The 20,445-nt window shown below is 37.3% G+C and overlaps 3 protein-coding genes and 1 non-coding gene across 4 annotated transcripts; 1 reads left to right on the forward strand and 3 right to left on the reverse strand.

Annotated features, from left to right (window-relative positions):
* Positions 1 to 11: 11 nt before the first annotated feature.
* Positions 12 to 865, forward strand: LOC134332374 (histone H2A). Its single transcript, XM_063014002.1, has one exon. The coding sequence runs from the start codon at positions 58 to 60 to the stop codon at positions 442 to 444; it is 387 nt and encodes a 128-aa protein (XP_062870072.1). The 5' UTR covers positions 12 to 57; the 3' UTR covers positions 445 to 865.
* A 2,244-nt stretch (positions 866 to 3,109) lies between these two features.
* zpr1 (ZPR1 zinc finger) lies at positions 3,110 to 8,633 on the reverse strand. Its single transcript, XM_063014075.1, has 13 exons — positions 8,377 to 8,633; positions 8,021 to 8,182; positions 7,435 to 7,525; positions 7,204 to 7,274; positions 6,993 to 7,079; positions 6,743 to 6,865; positions 6,142 to 6,268; positions 5,744 to 5,814; positions 5,012 to 5,101; positions 4,445 to 4,555; positions 4,262 to 4,351; positions 3,680 to 3,745; positions 3,110 to 3,594 (listed from the first exon to the last, which is right to left on the reverse strand). Exons 1-13 carry the CDS (start codon positions 8,491 to 8,493, stop codon positions 3,469 to 3,471), a joined length of 1,332 nt encoding a protein of 443 aa, XP_062870145.1. The 5' UTR covers positions 8,494 to 8,633; the 3' UTR covers positions 3,110 to 3,468.
* A 1,352-nt stretch (positions 8,634 to 9,985) lies between these two features.
* On the reverse strand, positions 9,986 to 15,321 carry LOC134332781 (heat shock cognate 71 kDa protein). Its single transcript, XM_063014584.1, has 9 exons — positions 15,263 to 15,321; positions 13,428 to 13,637; positions 13,097 to 13,302; positions 12,848 to 13,000; positions 12,194 to 12,749; positions 11,791 to 11,993; positions 11,495 to 11,693; positions 11,184 to 11,416; positions 9,986 to 10,951 (listed from the first exon to the last, which is right to left on the reverse strand). Exons 2-9 carry the CDS (start codon positions 13,630 to 13,632, stop codon positions 10,766 to 10,768), a joined length of 1,941 nt encoding a protein of 646 aa, XP_062870654.1. The 5' UTR covers positions 13,633 to 13,637; positions 15,263 to 15,321; the 3' UTR covers positions 9,986 to 10,765.
* Positions 12,059 to 12,154, reverse strand: LOC134332982 (small nucleolar RNA SNORD14). Its single transcript, XR_010015329.1, has one exon. It is a non-coding gene; the product is annotated as a small nucleolar RNA SNORD14 (small nucleolar RNA).
* Positions 15,322 to 20,445: the final 5,124 nt, after the last annotated feature.

Here is a 20,445-nt window from a genome sequence, read left to right on the forward strand (position 1 = left end):
GTAGAAAGTGTGTGTTTGTTTGCTTCTGTTTAAGTTTGTTGTGGTTAAGTTGGAAGCATGTCTGGCAGGGGAAAAACCGGAGGAAAGGCCCGGGCCAAGGCCAAGTCTCGTTCTTCCAGAGCAGGACTACAGTTTCCAGTCGGTCGTGTTCACAGACTGCTCCGCAAAGGGAACTATGCCGAGCGCGTAGGTGCAGGAGCGCCCGTCTATCTGGCCGCAGTGCTGGAGTATCTGACCGCTGAGATCCTGGAGCTGGCTGGAAACGCAGCGAGGGACAACAAGAAAACCAGGATCATCCCACGCCATCTGCAGCTCGCCGTCCGCAACGACGAGGAGCTTAATAAACTTTTGGGTGGCGTTACTATCGCCCAGGGCGGAGTGTTGCCAAATATCCAGGCTGTCCTGTTGCCCAAGAAAACCGAGAAGCCAGCCAAGAGCAAGTAACCAACCCGTCGTTCTTGATGACCGTGGACATTATCGTCATGGCTCGGTAGGAGCCACCATTTTGAGTCTGTATTTCTTGTTCTCGCTTCATTCTACATTGTGTTCACGTTTTATTTTTGCTCTTGGTGTTTTCGGATGAACGCTTGTGTATAATAAGGCAACGCTGTCCTGCCCACACTGATGAACAATAACATTCACCACCACCACCACTGGCTGTAATGAGCGGCGGACATGTTCACCCACCATTACTGAAGCTGGACTGAGAAACAACAGAAGGGTTGAACAGCTTGTAACGTTCTGCTTTTAATTTTTATTTATGGACCAATGCTGGTTGTTGTTGTTACCACAGCTTTTTAAGCAACATGTTTTCATTTCTTGTTTTATTCCAATAAATGTTAAGCGCCTGAGAAAGGCACAATGACCTGCACGAGTAAATCAGTGTTTTTCCACCTGCATGAAACCAAACTGCACCTATTATTATAACTCTATTGTTTCAGATTCTGTCTAATACAGTGTAATTTGGTATCCTAATCCACCATAATTCTTGTCCAGTTGAAGTATATTTAAAGCATAGTGTGATAATGAGCAATATCTGGATGTAAAATTCCATAGATAAATACTCAGTACTAAAGAATAGCCTAGATCCTGTAGACTTTTGTGTACATAACATTTCAGTTTTCTATTCGAGAATAAATGAGACCATTTTAAGGAGGTAATTTCAAAGAGTCGTATGAGCAAAACACCAGTAAAGCATGGAGCCAATGCTATCACCATAGGGTAACCAAACTGCACCTATTATAACTCTATTGTTTCAGATTATGTCTAACTCAGTGTAATTAGACATCCTAATGACACCTTGATTCAAATTCACTTTGATTCTTGTCCAGCTGAAGTATATTTGAAGCATATAGTGTGATAATGACCCAATACTAAAGAATAGCCTAGACCCTGTAGACTTTTGTATTCATAACATTTACAATTTCTATTAACACCGCCACATCACCCCACTGCTGCGTTCTCTTCACCGGCTTCCTGTAGCTGCACGCATTCAGTTTAAAACACTGACGCTCGCCTACAAAGCCAAAAATGGACCAGCCCCAAGCTACCTTCGTGGCCTAATCAAACCCCGCTCTGTACCACGCAACCTCCGAGCCTCTAGTCTCGCTCGACTTGAGCCTCCACCCAGGACTAAAGGAAGACAAGCATCAAGGCTCTTCGCTGTTCTAGCACCCAAGTGGTGGAATGAACTTCCTCTGTCTGTCCGAACATCCGAGTCTCTTGCTGTCTTTAAAAAACGATTAAAAACCTTCATCACCTTTTTACTAAATATTTAGGCTGACTTGTACTTATTTACTAACATTTTGTTCCATTTCCAAAAAAAAAAAAAAAAGGGCACTCTGGTTCTAACAGGTTTTAGCAGATTTATGTTCTTCGACTGTTGTTTACCTAAACTTGAGAAATAAAACGTTCACTATAGAAGCACTTCTGTAAGTCGCTTCTGGATAAGAGCGTCTGCTAAATGCTGAAAATGTAAATGTATTAAGGAATAGATAAGACCATTAAGGAGGTCATTTCAAAGAGTCGTATGAGCAAAATGCCAGTAAAGCATGGAACCAATGCTATCACCATGTCTGTTTTATACACAGGGTAACCAAACTGCACCTACTATAACTATTGTTTCAGATTCTGTCAAATACAGTGTAATTAGACATCCTAATGGCACCTTGATTCAAAATTACCTTACTTCTTGTCCAGCTGAAGTATATTTTAAGTATATATTGTGATAATGACTAATACCTGGATGTCCAATTCCATAGATGAATACTCAATATTAAAGAATAGCCTAGACCTTATAGACTTTTGTATTCATAACATTTCAGTTTTCTATTAAGGAATAAATAATACCATTAAGGAGGTCATTTCAAAGAGTTGTATTAGCAAAACACCAGTAAAGCATGGAAACAATGCTATCACCATGTCTGGTTTCCAAGAATTATTCATGTTTCATTTTTTTTTACACAGCAAAACTGGCCAACTGTCTAGTTATGGCTGATCTGTACTTTTATTTTATGGACTAAATAAACACATTAAACATACTGGTACATATCCAGTAGATAGTTATAACATAAACCATTAGTTTTTTAAAGGTTAAATTGCCAACATTTGGTTTATTTATAAGGTGGGAAATCTGAAAGTAAAAACTATAACAAAGCAACTCTGGCAGGGTTTCTGTTTTGGATGTAATTTGCTATTACATTTGTTTGCAACCTTGGTTAAACAGAGCTCCACTATTGGCAGCTTTGCAGAACCAGGATGTGAACTAAAAAACTTATTAGCACTTTTTTTTGTTTTTGAGTGTTAAGGTCTTATTAGACCTAGAGAATAATGATTGTTAAAAGACAACATAATGATTGATTATTTAAAAATACTGTATCATGATTAAACAACTGAGTATTAATAGACGGTCCTATAAACAGTGATCTGAATGCAAAAATCACAATGGATAAACAATAGCATTGGTGGAAAGAAACCACATTTACAAAATTACGGCTCAGAATTAAAGCCCCACTGTCCCCAGGGCCCTGAAGCTGTGTGGCACCTACTTAACATAAAAATGCCTTCAGGATTAAGCAGTTACTGAAGGTAAGTGAATAAACGAGTTCCATCACTGATAGACAACTTTATTGACACATGTACATATGTACAGTTGGTTATTTAATTACCAATTACGTTTAAATCAAAAAATGCATTCATAATCATAAGACAAGCATTAAATGCAAATGAAGTGCTAGTTAAATAAGAGTCTGTAGTTAATATTACTCAGTTTACTCAGTTCAGTAACAATCTGGCTATTAAATCACATTTAACAAGACATCTAATTTAATTTATACCCTGATCATAGGATATTTCTCAGCCAAATTTCAAACAAAAATTCTACTTTGCAATAACTTAAAAAGTTGAAACTGGTACAGTTGCTTTCCATTTCTAACACTTCTGATCTGGCTGCTGGTTTATCGTTCATCCTCACTTTTGTGCCTCACCGTAATTCTCAGTTTTCATGTCGTTCAGTCCCAGCTCCTCATTCTGTTCAAATGTTCGGCTGTATTTCTCTATCTTCATCTCAGGGTCAGGATCTGGAGCATAAATATTCTACAGAGAAGAAAACCAGGGTTAATCTGATTTGAATTGTCAGTCTCAACCTTTTTCATATATTTATGTAGAGAAATGAATTTACCTGCAGGTAACTATTCCCCACTGGATCATCCAGGATGATGTGGACATTCATCTCTCCTGACATTATCTTTAAAACACAGAGACAAAACAACACAGTTTTAACATTGTACCAACAAACCACAGCTGGAATGGCAAGCATTTTTAAAGCAAGTTAAATTGTGGAAAAAAAAAGTTTAACCACACTGGTTCCAAGATAATAACCCAACTTTTAATAGCACCCGTCTAGTAAAGTGTAATGGGGCCACCAAGGTGGCAGCTGTACCTGCGAGAACGGGGAGGATGAACCCAGTATGTCAAAATAACAGACATCATTGAAAGAAAGCAAATAAAATTCACAGCCAAAAGCAGAGAGAAGATAGAAGAAATAGACGACCACATTGGTGGAGTAGAATTATTACACCCCACAGGCGTTTTGACAATCAAAGGGCACAGCACAGTTCCTCGGAAAAGGATCAGAGTACCTACATCCTAGCAGTTAAAAACAAAAGATAGTGGCCTCTAAAAGCATGTAGACTCCACTAAAGCATGGACACCATAACAACCAGCCCAACTGCTTTTAAAAGGATCTCAAGTAATGGTTCACCTTGTCAATCTTCTCCCCAAATTGCTTGAGTTTCTGAGCTGTGTCGATGGCAGAGCTGTCCCCACACAGGAACGGGTTTTTCATGACGATCTAAAACAAATGTTAACAACAAAAGTAAGTACACAAAACTCACTGTAGCATTAAAAACCCTAAAATGATATAAAATTTGAGGCTGAAGCTTACTAAATCTTTAATGTCCTTGAGGAGCCCTTCCAGAGTAGTAAACTTGCCTCCTAGTGCTGCCATGCCCAGCTCAAACTCCAGTTCTGGAATCAGCACGCTACACGTCTCTGACTGAGCAAACACACATGCAAGCAAGTTCATTCTTAGTATTGATAATCAGCAAGCAGCCCAAATCAATCAAAAAAGGTGTTTTATGGTGTAAAATTTCCACTACATGATTTCTTTGTTTAAACATTACTGTGGTTGTATGGTATTACGCAAACATTCAGGTTTGGACAAGCAGGCAGTAACAAATAAAAAAACACTTTGTATATTTTTACATGTGTACAACACATTCAAAACCCAAAGAGAAACTCCACCTTTTTATTTATATGCTAAAAACCATCAAAAATACAATACAATAGTGCAGATAGGTAACAGATCACTCACCCTAAATAATAATAATAATAATAATAATAATAATAATAATAATGATGATAATAATAAATATAATATATAATATAAATATATATATAAATATATATATAAATTCTATTAATATAATATGTTCAAGAAACATAAGTATACCTTCAGCAGGTCTCTAGACATGTCTGAGGGGTCTGTTAGATGATGAGTAATTTTGGTTCCCAGTTCCTCTGTGGCTCCACCTGATTTTACCTGTTTAATTAATTACAGTTGTACAATTTAAAGAATCAGTTTGATTGTACCAATTACAAAGTACATGACAGTGTTAACTTGCCAGGATCCCTAATACAACCCAAACTGCTGCTTCATATAATATATTTTTACAGATGTCTATTATCCAATAGCATTACATTTAAATTTTCAGCATTCAGCAGACGCTTTTATCCAAAGCGACTTACAGAATGAGCGGAACACGATGAGCAATTGAGGGTTAAGGGTCTTGCTCAGGGACCCAACAATGGCAACTAGGTGGCGGCGGGGCTTGAACCGGCAACCTTCTGTTTACTAGTCCAGTACCTTAACCACTGAGCTATCACTGGCCCTAATAACATTAGAAAACACATTAGTCTGCCACACCTGACATTTAACCATCCAGACAAAATACCTTTCAGCATGAGGTGACAGTTTGGGTTCGATAGAACCAAGGAGTTCAGAGCATTAAAATCTTTTTCTAAATCTTTTTCTTTCTCTTTCTTGCCAAAAAAGTTACATTCACTAATATTTCATTGGCATTTTTCAGTACCACTGTTTTCAGAGCCTTAAATGATAATAATAATATAAAAAGAAAAGATTTATCTAAAAAGAAAAGAAATAAATGAAGTAAAATGTAGACACCTCGTTAGTTCGATGTCCACAGCTGTCACAGTTGGTGGCCATGATGATAACTTCTTTAAAATGTGGGATTTCTGCGTAATAGTAAAGGTTAACAATAATGTAATAATAAATTACTAAGATGGTCTCTAAGATGGCTATGCTGAGAGTTGAGCTGGTTATCCTGTTCGATCAGCTAAAAACTGACAATGTATAGCAATGATGACACGGATGAAGCTGGTTACGCTGATCGACCAGCTTGGTCCAGTTGATTATGCTAATCTTTGTGTAATGGAAACACTATTAGTAAAAACAATGTAGCCACAAATTAAAAACATTCTGAACTTACTGTGCACAGTAAGAAATGGCTCAACAACAACCTTTATAATCTTAAAAATCTACTACCTGAATTTAAAGGATACGGACAAGTTTCATGTTAGTAGAGGCAGGAGCATTGCACTCCGGGCAGTTGGTGCTGAACACCAGCACCTCGTTCCTCATGGTCTCCAGATCATTACTGGGCTTTTCCTCTGGCTCTGGTTCACTTTCCTAAAAACATACAAGGTGGTCATTTGTTTAAGGTGAATAATAAATACTGTTTTAAATACAAACTCGAGAAAAGAACTGAAAAGTGAAAGGAGACTGTTTTGGTGGTAAATTAGTCACTCAGCCCAGACTAAAAGAGAACATAACCATTCCTAATACACTATATGGACAAAATTATGTGGACACCTGATCATGAGCTTGTTGCACCTCCCATTCCAAAACCATGGGTACAAATATGATTAATATTGTGTCTTTAACTGTTCATTGTGGCTATAAAAGTCATTTGACATCTGGGAAGGCTTTCCATAAGATATTGGTGTGCCTGTTCATTCAGTCCAAGTTCCAATTCATCCCAAGGTTGTTCAAAGTGGTTAAGGTCAGGTTGAGGTTTACCAAATATCTTCACATAATCGACTGTTTCCCTGTAATATAACTTGTCACGCTCCTTGTGTCAACCATTTAAGCCAGGATTCTCACCTGTATTCCGAGGGCAACGTTCTGCTCAGGCGTCCTCTTGTAGTAAACAACAGTGAGAGATTGGTCCTTCTGTGGTGCAAGTGGATTTTCTATAAAACTGTTTCCTGAAGGGTCATCAATTATCTACAATGAGAAATAACAACAAAAAAAACCAGAAAAAGTTAAAACACAGATAATCATAAAAAGTTTCTAAATGTAATAAAATAATGATGCATTGCTAGTATTGTATTGGCAGCATTGATATATTTACCAGCGTGAATTCTTCTTCAACGTCTTTACGTTTTTTCAGCTTCTGAATAAATTGGTCAATTTTGTCAGCTACTTCTGGATCGGTTGCCTGTTAAAAAACAATGTGCCAAAAATAGATCATACATACTGGCATTTGCACTAACAGAACAATGTTCTACTTAGATTTAACAACAATTAGATTTAAGAACAGTAAGACAAAACTAAGCACACACCCGCCGTATTGGTTGGTCTTGTTCTAATCCTGCTACTGCCCTGTCGAGTAGTCCTTCAATAGTGGACAGAGCTGAAAAACAGGGGTAAATACAGTATTTACTTAAATGTTATTTGCTTTAGACTACTATAAATTACTTTGCCACTATACTTTGAAATTGCATGAAACATCTCATTATAATCAGTATATTTCAGTTATTCAAATGTGTGTACAGTAATCCAGTAATACTTACAGCCTTTCTGTGTGAATGCAGGAATTTCAAAATCCAGTTCAGGAATTCTTGTAGTGGCACTGTCCGTCCTCACAACCTCACGGTTCATATCCTACAAAAACAATTATATCTTGGGTTTGTATTTATTAATGTATGTGTTCATCTAAATGTGATTAAAAGTGAACTGTGAACCACATTAGCAGAAATATATGTAATTTATTTATTTATTAGGATTTTAACATTATGTTTTTCACACTTTGGTTACATTCATGACTAAAACGGTAGTTACTTCAGTCATGGACATCATCAGTTCACAAGTTTAATTTAAAACACAGTCATGGACAATTTTGTATCTCCAATTAACCTGACTGCATGGACTGTGTGAGGAAACCGAAGCACCCGGAGTAAACCCACGCAGACACGTGGAGAACATGCAAACTCCACACAGAAAAGACCCGAACCGCCCCACCTGGGGATCAAACTCAGGACCTTCTTGCTTTGAGGTGACAGTGCTACACACCGAGCCACAGTGCTGCCGGGAATATATGTAAATAGGGGAAATTACATTTGACATCCTTGATATATTTAAACTCAGCCTGAAACTCACTTCTTTGGACTTGACTTGGAGAGTATAGGAGACTCCCTGTTCTTGTATCCGACCTGCAGACTGTATTTCTGTGTTGGTCCAGTGGCAGTGATGACATGTAAAAGAACTGATGATGATTTCTCTGAAGAAGGGGATTTTAGTGAGTAGAAGAAGCGTTTTACCCTGAAAGAGAAACAAGACATGTCATCCATACAGTACCAATACCTAATCTAATTATGATTTCCAGTCCTATAACTGTTGTATGATGTGTGTGACAACTGAAATAACATAAACTGCACTTTTACACACATGATCATGATGTAGCACAGATACCAGACTGGCTAAACAGTTTTACATTTTATTGTTTGTTTACTCACATTTTCATAACAGTTCATACACAAGCTCTCAATTTCAGTTGGCTGAACGTCTTCATCATCAGCATTAATATCTTTAAACATGCCACCACGTACTCCATCCTCTCCTATTACCGACATCGTTAATTAAACCCTGTAGTTATTTAGATGCTCTTAGTGAAATAAGGAGACTTTTAAAATATAAACATGAAATGCAGTCATTCCAAAACGCTATGCTAGAAATTTCTGGCTCTTTACACGCACATGGACCCGAGCCTATTACTACCGGCTCAGAGGCTACACGATTAGCCAAAATAAAAGTCTGATTAGCACGACAAGCGCAACTAGCAAGTGACTGGATTTATTAGTCATTTTAACAGCTGACATTATTTTAACATTAAAAATGATATTTAAAATGCTTAAAAAGCAATTCAGTAATTCTCAGTGACACCACAAAAAGCAGCTATTGTATGTATTTAGGAAACGTGAACTACTCATCATCAAGCACATCATCCTTCAAATTTACTTAGCTCTACCTAGCAATTGGCCCAAAAATAGGGAATCCTCTTATTTAATGTAAATAATATAATATAAATAAAATAGCTTCAGTCTCTAACTGCACATCTACAACGTTTGCACAGAATTCTAAAAGATATGCTGCTGCACATTTACTTCTATCAATATAACCAACAATACCATGTCACTGCCATGTTATCACTATAATAATATTGGTTTATTGTGTACATGGGTTTCTTTTTATTTATTTATTTCTTTTTATTGATTTTCTGGCTGCTTCTATATTTACGAACGTCACAGTGAATTTGGTCCACATACCAGTTTTTTTGTATTTTTTATATTGTGTAATACAAATTAACTAATTCATGATTATTTTGTTAAAACAAACAACATTTTATTTCATTTTAATGTAACTTATAAATTCATAAAATTAATTCAGGGCAGCTGTAGCCTAGTGGTTAGGGTACTGGACCAGTAATCAGAAAGTTGCTGGTTTAAGTCCCATCACTGCCAGGTTGCCACTGTTGGACCCTTGAGCAATGACCTTAACCCTCAATTATATACTTACACAAGTGTAAGTTGTTTGGATAAAGCGTCTGCTACATGCCGAAGATGTAAATAAACGAACAATTGACAAGCTACCAAATATTGTTGTGGGTTTTCCTCTATTTTTTATATAATCTTATATTTTCCAATAACTTTATGAATACGCCTATTACCCAAACCAGCTGCAACCTAAACTAACCTAAACACAGACAGATTTTATCTTTGCTTTTGCCAATATTTTCTTTCATACTTGATTTGATTGACAAGTGTATCTGCATTCATATCAAATAAACCTAAGCACTAGGAGAGCATAACCTATATAAAAATCTGAATTTGTATATAAGATAAACTGGCAGAAGGGCAACTATTATTGTATACTTTGTAAAGAGAATAAAACAGACACACACACATTCTATTACATTAAGTGTTTTAAGTTTACCTGTCCGAGTGGCTAATCAATTGAAACTTAAACTGCCTATGCATTTGACAGGTATGCAAATGTTAATTTCAAGTTCTGGATAATATTACTCCTGTGAATCCTGTCAGAGCCTTAACACAGTTGTCAGACCTGTTGGATATGGTTTACTTTATTTGGCACATTTTGTTCACATTACACCTGCCATTGAAATAGATGACTAGTATGTGTATGTCTCTCCACAGATGTTTGATGGGGTTTGTCTGGGGCACTCAAAGATATTCAGACTTGCCCTGAAGCCACTATAGAGCTGTTTTGCTGTACACTTCATGTGATGCCTTTTCTCTTGCTGCTATTAATGAGTGCTGAAGGGAAACAAGCTGTGACTCTTCCATCTACCAGCTGTCACTTTCATGAGTCTCAGACCCTTAACAACAATGATAAATGAATAACTTGTATGTGTAGTTTTTTTTTATAACAATTTATTGATGATTGTGTAGACTGTGTAAAAGTGTTTATTCATTTTAGTGGTAATGTCTCACATAACCATAATCTCTAGGATCATTTCATTTGATGTCTTGGCTTAATAATAATATGGCTTATGCTAACGTTATGAATTATGCACTATGCATTATTGAAACAACTGTTCCACACAATTAATCTGAAATTCATCAGCTAGCTCTCTACAATATGCTGTAATAAAATCTAAAATATGTTCAGTGTTGCACTGCATCTGCCAGGGGACAACAAAAACCCTTCAGAGGGATTTCTTTATTGTCACTCACCAGAAATTAATATAGAACTTTAACAAACAGATTTGCTTTGTTTTAAAATGCATTTGCTGACTCACAAAATAGCTATTAAATGCATATTTTTGCATACATATTAGGCCTACTGGGATCCACATTTAGTTAATGTGTACATCATTATTTATATTTAATCAACTTCTTCAATGGTTGGTCCAGAGGAGCCACCACCAGAGGGAGCACCACCAGCTCCTGGGAATCCACCTGGCATTCCTCCTGGCATTCCCCCAGCACTTTGGTACAGCTTGGTAATGATAGGGTTGCAGACCTTTTCTAGCTCCTGCTGTTGATGCTCATATTCTTCTTTTTCTGCAGTCTGTGGGAAATAGAAATTATATTTAGATCAGGAAAGACATCCAATGGCAAAATTAAGATGTATATATGTATATGGGTTTAGCCACAGGTTCTCAACGATTTTGGCAGACATGCCACGACCATCATGCACCTTTAAGCACAGCTCTACAATTAAATATATAAAACACGTTTGAGAACCCCTAGGATAAACGATTAAAAAGCAGCCCTTAAGTCCTAGAAGTAGAACCAAGTACCTGATTCTTATCAAGCCAGCTAATGATCTCATTGCATTTTTCTAGTATCTTCTGCTTGTCCTCATCACTGATCTTGCCCTGCAATTTCTCATCCTCCACAGTGGACTTCATGTTAAAAGCATAAGACTCCAGGCCATTCTTGGAAGACACCTTGTCACGCTGTACATCATCCTCAGCCTTGTACTTCTCAGCCTCTTGCACCATGCGTTCAATGTCCTCCTTGCTGAGACGACCTGTTTGAAATATCTTTGAGTAAATGGAACACTTACAGAGACAGCCAAGTCTATTATAAATTATAACAAATTATATACCTTTATCATTGGTGATGGTGATCTTGTTCTCCTTGCCAGTGCTTTTGTCAACAGCAGAGACATTTAAGATACCGTTAGCATCAATATCAAAGGTGACCTCAATCTGAGGAACACCCCGAGGTGCAGGTGGGATTCCAGTCAGCTCAAACTTGCCCAGCAGATTGTTGTCCTTGGTCATGGCACGCTCACCCTCGTACACCTAAAATATGAATCAAGCCAAGTTCAGCAAATTTAAATACACATTTTAAGGAGGTATTTGCACCATCTTTGTTAGCCCAAAATGATCTTGTTCTCACCTGAATGAGCACACCAGGCTGGTTGTCAGAGTAGGTGGTGAATGTCTGGGTCTGCTTGGTTGGAATGGTGGTGTTGCGCTTGATCAAAGCAGTCATGACACCGCCGGCAGTCTCAATACCGAGAGACAGAGGGGTGACATCTAGCAGCAGCAGATCCTGAACATTTTCTGACTTGTCTCCAGACAGGATGGCAGCCTGGACAGCTAAAATGCATGACAAAAATCATTATCTTTATCACTGACACAGAAAAGCAATTTCCTTATTACTGTCACTCAGACATCCAAGGAAGGTACTTGGGCCATCTTTGGTCTTTCAACCTCTGGTGGAAACTACGAATGGCCAGGAATCAACTTCATCATTGCAAATGTTAAACTGGAGTGTTGCTGTGATTGTTTTGACTAACCTGCTCCATAAGCCACAGCCTCATCGGGGTTGATGCTCTTGTTGAGCTCCTTGCCATTGAAGAAGTCCTGAAGAAGCTTCTGGATCTTGGGGATACGAGTAGAGCCACCGACCAGAACAATGTCGTGGATTTGAGCTTTGTCCATCTTGGCATCTCTGAGAGACTTCTCAACTGGGTCCAGGGTTCCACGGAAGAGATCAGCATTGAGCTCCTCAAAGCGAGCTCTGGTGATCGAGGTGTAGAAATCAACACCCTCATACAGGGAGTCGATTTCAATGCTGGCCTGGGTGCTGGAGGACAGGGTGCGCTTGGCACGTTCACAGGCAGTGCGCAGACGGCGAACGGCTCTCTTGTTGTCACTAATGTCTTTCTTGTACTTGCGCTTAAACTCTGCAATGAAGTGGTTTACCATGCGGTTATCGAAGTCTTCACCACCCAGGTGAGTGTCACCAGCAGTGGATTTTACCTCAAAGATGCCATCTTCAATTGTAAGGATGGACACATCGAAGGTACCACCACCAAGGTCGAAGATCAGGACATTCCTCTCAGCACCAACCTTAAAAGCAAGTCCATAAAACAATTTTAATTTCCCCTCTTCAGCAGCTGGTTTGTGATTGATAAATGGATAGATGGCATTAATGTAGAAATATTTACCTTCTTATCCAGACCATATGCAATGGCAGCAGCAGTAGGCTCATTTATAATACGTAAAACATTTAGTCCAGAGATTGTGCCGGCATCTTTGGTGGCTTGACGCTGAGAGTCATTAAAGTAAGCTGGTACTGTGACCACAGCATTGTTGATAGACTGAAACAAGACATTTAAATAACATTAAAAAATTAAAACATCTCAGTTAAATCACCTAAACATTTGACAGAAAATGCAGAATTTATTTACACCTACCTTTCCTAAATAGGCTTCAGCAATCTCCTTCATTTTAACCAGCACCATGGAGGAAATCTCCTCAGGGTAGAAGTTCTTAGTCTCTCCTTTATACTCAACTTCAACCTTAGGGCGTCCACCATCACTGATTACTTTAAAAGGCCAATGCTTCATGTCAGACTGAACCACATGATCTTCAAATCTTCTGCCAATCAAACGTTTGGCATCTGGAATGAGATATAACATTGTTATTTAAGAACATTTGTGCATCTGCAGTTTCAAGAATATAGCACATCTGAAAATGTTCAAACTATAAAAGGAAAAAAAAAAACATTAGTGACATCATACTGACCAAAGATTGTGTTGGTGGGGTTCATGGCTACTTGGTTCTTGGCTGCATCGCCAATCAACCTTTCGGTGTCAGTGAAGGCAACATAGCTAGGTGTGGTTCTGTTTCCTTGGTCATTTGCAATAATTTCAACTTTGCCATGCTGGAAAATTCCCACACAGGAATATGTGGTGCCCAGATCAATTCCAACTGCAGTTCCCTTTGACATCTTGCCTGCAAGAAAAAAATCAAGTGTGTAAATGAGAGCACGAATCATGTGTCTAAATGAGGGCATAAATGAGTCCGCTGTGTACTTTGCACCATAAGGTAGGAAGTCACATGCCATATAAGCACACTAGGTTATAACCGAGAAGTCCCTGGATTTACATACAAAAATGACATTGATACAGTTTAGAGCAGGAATACTGGAATAACTGTCAGATTAAATTTATTCTTCTAATATTCCTACACAATTGTTGTCTGTTCCTATAATTTTATTAAAGATATGATGATAATTATAATTTCCAGTAAAAAGTATCTGGATTTCCAGGGCTGTGGAAATTATGTGCATTATTCAAGGCTGTGGGTGACAACTTGCGTCAGAAGGCTAAGTAAATGTACCTGTTAATGTATACTGTTTATTCACAGCAACCCTCCTCCCTTGTGTCACCTGAAACTCTACCTGTCTAATAATGTATGAACACCCTGGTCAAATTTCATGTTTTGTTAAGAAAATATCTACAGAAAACAAGCTTCTGCACATTTAATCCACAATTAGTGTATACGTATTTGCTGAATTTAAAAACATTTCTTGTTTGACCCCTTTACCCCTTTGACCCCATCCTGTTTTGGATGACAGAAGATAATGGAGTGGATGTAAATTATTAATCAGTCGGTTTTCGAGCATCAAAATGACTTAAACATAATGTAAAATGCTTGTCAAACCATGAAAGGCAAAACATTTAAAATGTTTAATTGGGGCAGTGGTAGCTCAGCGGTTAAGGTACTGGATTAAAAATCAAAAGGTTGCTGGTTCAAGCCCCACTATCACCAACTTAGCACTGTTGGGCCCTTGAGCAATTTTATCCAATGATAATCGTAAATCACTTTGTAGGGGCAAACCGTAGCCTAATGTTTAAGGTACTGGACTAGTAATCAGAAGGTCGCTGGTTCAAGCCCCACCACTGCGCAAGGCCCTCAATTGCTTAGACTGAACACTGACACTGTAATGTAAGTCGCTTTGGATAAAAGCATCTGCTAAATGACGAAAATGTAAATGTAATAAAATCGTTTGCCAAGTGTATTTAATGCGTTGTAATGTAATGTAGTATTCAGAGTATTTATAAAAATGATCAGTGCAGAGAAATAATAGGCGTCAAACATTTACATTAAGACGAGCAACCTGATGAGGACATTCATACATCCTGATCATTTATAGCCTCTTTCTTCATCTGTTTCTACCCGTATTGCGACAGATCCCGCCTAGCATGTAGTTCTACGATCAGACTACTGACCAATCCAAAAGGAACCTGTCTAAAACGGCTGGGAAAAGAATATTCTCCTTCCCACTGCTGTACAATTGAAGGACAAATTGAAGGGACTGCGGAAGCGCTATGGTGGATCAAATTCGCCATCGTATATACTGTATTACATCACACAGCTTGATAAATAAACTTTAGACTATAAGCACCACGCATTGCGTTGTTAACAAATCTTACTAAAGGTTTTATACTATTAAAACACGAAGATAATATTATCATCACCCTTAAACAGCTATTATAATAAAATGCTTATTATTTTTTACATAAATGTTTACAGCCAGTATAGATATAAAAATGCATGTAATATAATAATATTACCTGGTGTTTTAGCGGAATATAAAGAAAGAGCGGCTCGGTTTCTCTGAAGCAATAACGCGCACTGCACTGCAGGGAACGGCTGCTTAATCCTGGACTCTGTGTTCAGACAAATAGCCAATCAGCAGTCCAGATGAAACGCGCCGCACCTGCAGGAACCGCAGATCGAAACTTCTAGTGCCTTCCTGTTCCTTCCAGACGCGCTGGCTCAAATCCTGACGCCATTCGGACCAAGGTTTTGTCTTACAGTTCTTCTATAAGTGCACAGAGTTCAAAATACTATCAGCCATACTATAGGTATTAAACTGGTGGATAAATACTGAGTCATGCGTTGTGCTAGTAGACAGACAGACAGACAGACAGACAGATAGATAGATGGATAATGGATGGATGGATAAATACTGAGTCATGCGTTGTGCTAGTAGACAGACAGACAGACAGATAGATAGATATATGGATGGATGGATAAATAAATACTAAGTCATGCGTTGTGCTAGCAGACAGACAGATGGATGGATGGATAAATACTGAGTCATGCGTTGTGCTAGCAGACAGACAGACAGATGGATGGATGGATAAATACTGAGTCATGCGTTGTGCTAGCAGACAGACAGACAGACAGATGGATAGATAGATGGATGGATGGATGGATAAATACTAAGTCATGCGTTGTGCTAGCAGACAGACAGATTGATAGATGGATGGATGGATGGATGGATAAATACTAAGTCATGCGTTGTGCTAGCAGACAGACAGACAGACAAACAGACAGATAGACAGACAGACACAGATAGATAGATAGATAGATGGATGGATGGATGGATGGATGGATGGATGGATGGATAAATACTGAGTCAAGCGTTGTGCTAGTAGACAGACAGACAGACAGATAGACAGACAGACACAGATAGATAGATAGATAGATAGATAGATAGATAGATAGATAGATAGATAGATAGATAGATACTGTATTGATCCCAAAGGAAAATAAAGCCCCAGTAGCATAATACAACAAATAATTAACAGTACAAAACAAAACAAAAGCAAACAGAAAAACTAGAACTGAGTATTTTACATAAAATGGATAACTGGTAACTGTAATGACTATGCATGAGGTATAGTTTCATAGTTTCCAGACTAGAATAGTAATTAATTTATGAAATAGTAAAGTGACTTGACAATATTGCACAATGAGGCCAGTATAGCCATATATTTACATACACATATATACACATATACATACATATACATATATGCAAATACACACACACACACACACACACACACACACACACACACACACACACACATACATATACAAGTACGTACACACATGGCTACATTAGGACCCTCAGTCTTTAGCTAACAAAATGCACACTAAACATACACTATAGAACAGAAAAAAGAAAGAAAAATTGCAGTAATAGGCACCGCGAGCACAGAGCTACCAAGAAGGCTGCCACTCGTTGCGGCACCGGAAGTAAGAAAGTAGTAGATGAGTATCAAAACTTAACAATATAGAATGCACACATTAGTAATTAGATGCTAAGGACTACAAAACCTACAGCAAAGGAAACCAAGTATTCAACCACTGTATTTACAAGCATTAACAATTACTTTCTAAAGTCAACCTTTGTGGACACCAATATCAATGCTGGTTTGACTATTACAGCCTCATAACAAAAAGGATCATTCAGACTGTCATTAGCAAACAAAATAAAAGCCAACATTAGTCATGGTATGGAAGTGCAGCAGTGCTGCATCATGGGTGACTTGCAAATTTCATCATGGTGACGTCTTCTCTTTGGTAGTCCATGATTATTTAAGCACAAAAATGGCAGGCCTTATTACAGTGAGTGCTTGACTGACCTGCCTGCAGTCCAGATCTGTCTCATACAAAAAAATATATAATGCATCATAAAGAGAAGGATCAGACAGCTAATTCGGACATTTGGAACGCTGTCATGAAAGTCAGAATGAAACACTTTTAGGGTTTATAACAATGTCGTGACCATGTTGTTGTGTTTGCTGTACCAAACGTTGTTTAGTTTGTATACAGTTATTTATTTCTGTTGTAATTGTAAAACACCAAAATAAAGGAAATACATTTAAGCAAAAACATAAGCAAGAATTACAAAAAAAGTATTTACTACCCCTTTTTGCATTGAAAACACATCACGCTACTGGATTAAAAATGGCCTAGGCCAAGCAAGGCCTTCAATTATAATAACAATAACACACAGTCTACACAGTCATGATGGTCTGCTTTGGTCACGGAGCAAATCTGTCTTACTTCACATTTTCCATCTTGTGGCAGCAAAGTCAATGCACTTCACATGCTATGGTCTCAATGAAGTGTAATAACAGCTTGTTTGTATTTAAGATTAAGAGGATTGCACCTTAGACAGGGCACTAATCTATAACAGTGCAACACACACTGACACATCACTCACTCAAACCTAGGTGCAATTAAGAGAAGCAAATCTAACTACTGTCATATTCTGAGAGGTCAGAGTAAACCCTAGGACTCATGATGCTGTGGTACATTTACTCTGTCCAGTGTGCCACTTGCAGAAAGAATAAATAAAATGGGGACTAATTACATCTACTTGCACATTTGACTCTCAGCATCTGTTTTATTTAAAGGTGTTTTTTTAGTAGGTACTTATTTAAGTGTTGTTTAAGCATATTTAAATTAGTGTATTGGGTAAAAGCTTTAGAAATGAAAAGGTTACCAAACTTTATAGAAATGGCCACTAGCCATTAAAAAGAGAAAGGCAGTACTGTAGCTGTTAAATACATTTATAAAAGCTTGGTAAATTATTGCTGTTTTTTCAAAAGGGAGAAGTGTCCCTTTCTCTGAAATCCAGGATTCACATTAATATGTTTATTCTTAAATGACTGGTATGTATTTATTTATGAACAAGCTTTTAATAGTCAACCTGTAATTCTACAGTGATCCCAAAAAGATAGCGTCCAGGGGGAAACCCCACTTTAAACTGCAACTTACAATATCATGTTAATATTTCAGGGTAACATATTTTAGTTAATAAAATTTGTTGTTAGAAATGTAACTTGGCATGATTAAACAAACATCTAATATAGTTTAAGTTACACTGTGTTTGACAGTTAATTTATAATGTGTCATGTTCACCAATATTAAGATAGTAGTTATATAAATCCCTAAAGTAACAAAGACTTTTAAATCACTAGTCACTAGCTTGTAAAAACAATTATCGTACAAAAGAACCGTAACCCCTAAGTAACAATAACTTTTATCTATTCGATTTAGTTCATCAGTGGTTGTTTCTAACTCTTATCTCTCACAGATCGGATACAGTCATTGATTGTATCACTAAACCATGGCGCTTTTTTACCACTCACATGCTTGTAGTTGTGAAGGAGGAATTAATCATGTGTGTCTATGACTGTAAATGGCAAAGACCATGTAAAAGATGTGGCCATGTAATTCAGATATTTTTCCATCTTAATTTTATCTAGTACCTACCTAAAAATCAGCCTAAAAGCACTATAGCTGGTTGTTGGTCTAGGCTTATTTTTGCTGCAAAATGTTAATCTGTTTCTGGTTTAGATAGAGTAGTGATGGCTTTATAATAGATAAGCACTGGTTTAGGCCAGATAGTTATAATCCAAACCAAAAACAGAGCAATAGTTTTGTAGCAGAAATGTGAGAGCTCAAAGAAAATTCCATTAGAATTTTATTCAATACAAATTAAATCAAAATATCAGATATTTGTCATTGTAGGCTGTTAAAAAACCCAATGTTTATTGTTTTATTAGGATTTTAACGTCATGTTTTACACTTTGTTTACATTCATGACAGGAACGGTAGTTACTCTTTACACATGGTTCATCAGTTCACACAGTTTACCTCACTTGCACGTCTTTGGACTGTGGGAGGTAACCGGAGCACCCAGATTAAACCCACGCAGAAACAAGGAGAACATGTAAACTCCTCACAGAACCGCCCCACCTGGGGATCGAACCCAGGACCTTCTTGCTGTGAGGCGACACAGCTACCCACCGAGCCACCATGCAAAAAACCTAATGGGATGCTAGAATAATATGACATTTTTAATAAATAGTTTTAATAAATCGTCACAAAACCTATACGACTACCTATATTAGGCAGTGAGTGTGTCATATTGCTGACGTAAGTTTGAGTTAAAAGTTAATAATTATTTTTAGACCATAAATTATTTTAAAAAAGTATTTTTCCAGTAATAAACAAAGGTTTCTTAAACATACTGTATTGTGGACTAAATGTAATGTTTATAATTACTGTTTTTTTAGAAACACGTGCACTTTTAGCACTTGTTAATAGATGTAGAGATAAACGCTGTTTTCCTTTTCATGCACAATGTGTATTAATCCTCCACTAGTCTTTTTATCAGTGGACACTTTTCACTGAAATGCTATTGAAAAACTATTCTCCTCCCAGCATTGACAGTGAGGTGTTTAAAAATCCCAACAACACTGCACTTTTAAAACAGAAAGAGAAAGTTGTAAAATTTAAGCCTCTAAAATAGCCATGTAAAAAATGAATTCCTGAATGGAAAGTCCCTCTTAAGCTGTACACACAGTAATAAATAAATATTATTGTAGTAGTAAGAAAAATATAGTTAACCGCTATGGACAAAATTCCAAAATCTCACTAGTAAAAGAAGTGCATGCAGTTGCTTGATTTGTTTCAAGGTAATCTACAGACATTAAATACTTAGATTTACTGTCATTTATTATTTGTGTGTCCTCTTTTAAGAAGTTTTAGGAACATAGGATTCTGGAAGCAAACTATACGAATGACCCCACCGTGTCTAAAACTTTTTATGTGTTTTATCCTTGGAATACAATATAGCTTTGAAGATTTTTCTTTTCACAGAGTATACAAACATAAGGCATTTAAGTAAAATAGTTATGTTGTGCTAGTTGAAACTGATCCTAATATAGGCTTAAGCCAAAAAATCCCAACATGGTCATAGTTCTATTTTCTTAGTATCATGTAATGGTCAGTATAGTAAAAAAGTTGTGGCCAAAATACCCACAAAGTTAAAAAACAGATACATGGGTAAGTGGGACTTCCATTACATTTGGTGATGTCACGGAATTGTTAGTGTTCATAAAAGCAGCAACAGAGGAAGTCAGCTTCAGACCTCAATACTTTCACT

The sequence above is a fragment of the Trichomycterus rosablanca genome, chromosome 18 (genome assembly GCF_030014385.1).
Source record: "Trichomycterus rosablanca isolate fTriRos1 chromosome 18, fTriRos1.hap1, whole genome shotgun sequence".
Classification (NCBI taxonomy): Eukaryota; Metazoa; Chordata; class Actinopteri; order Siluriformes; family Trichomycteridae; genus Trichomycterus; species Trichomycterus rosablanca.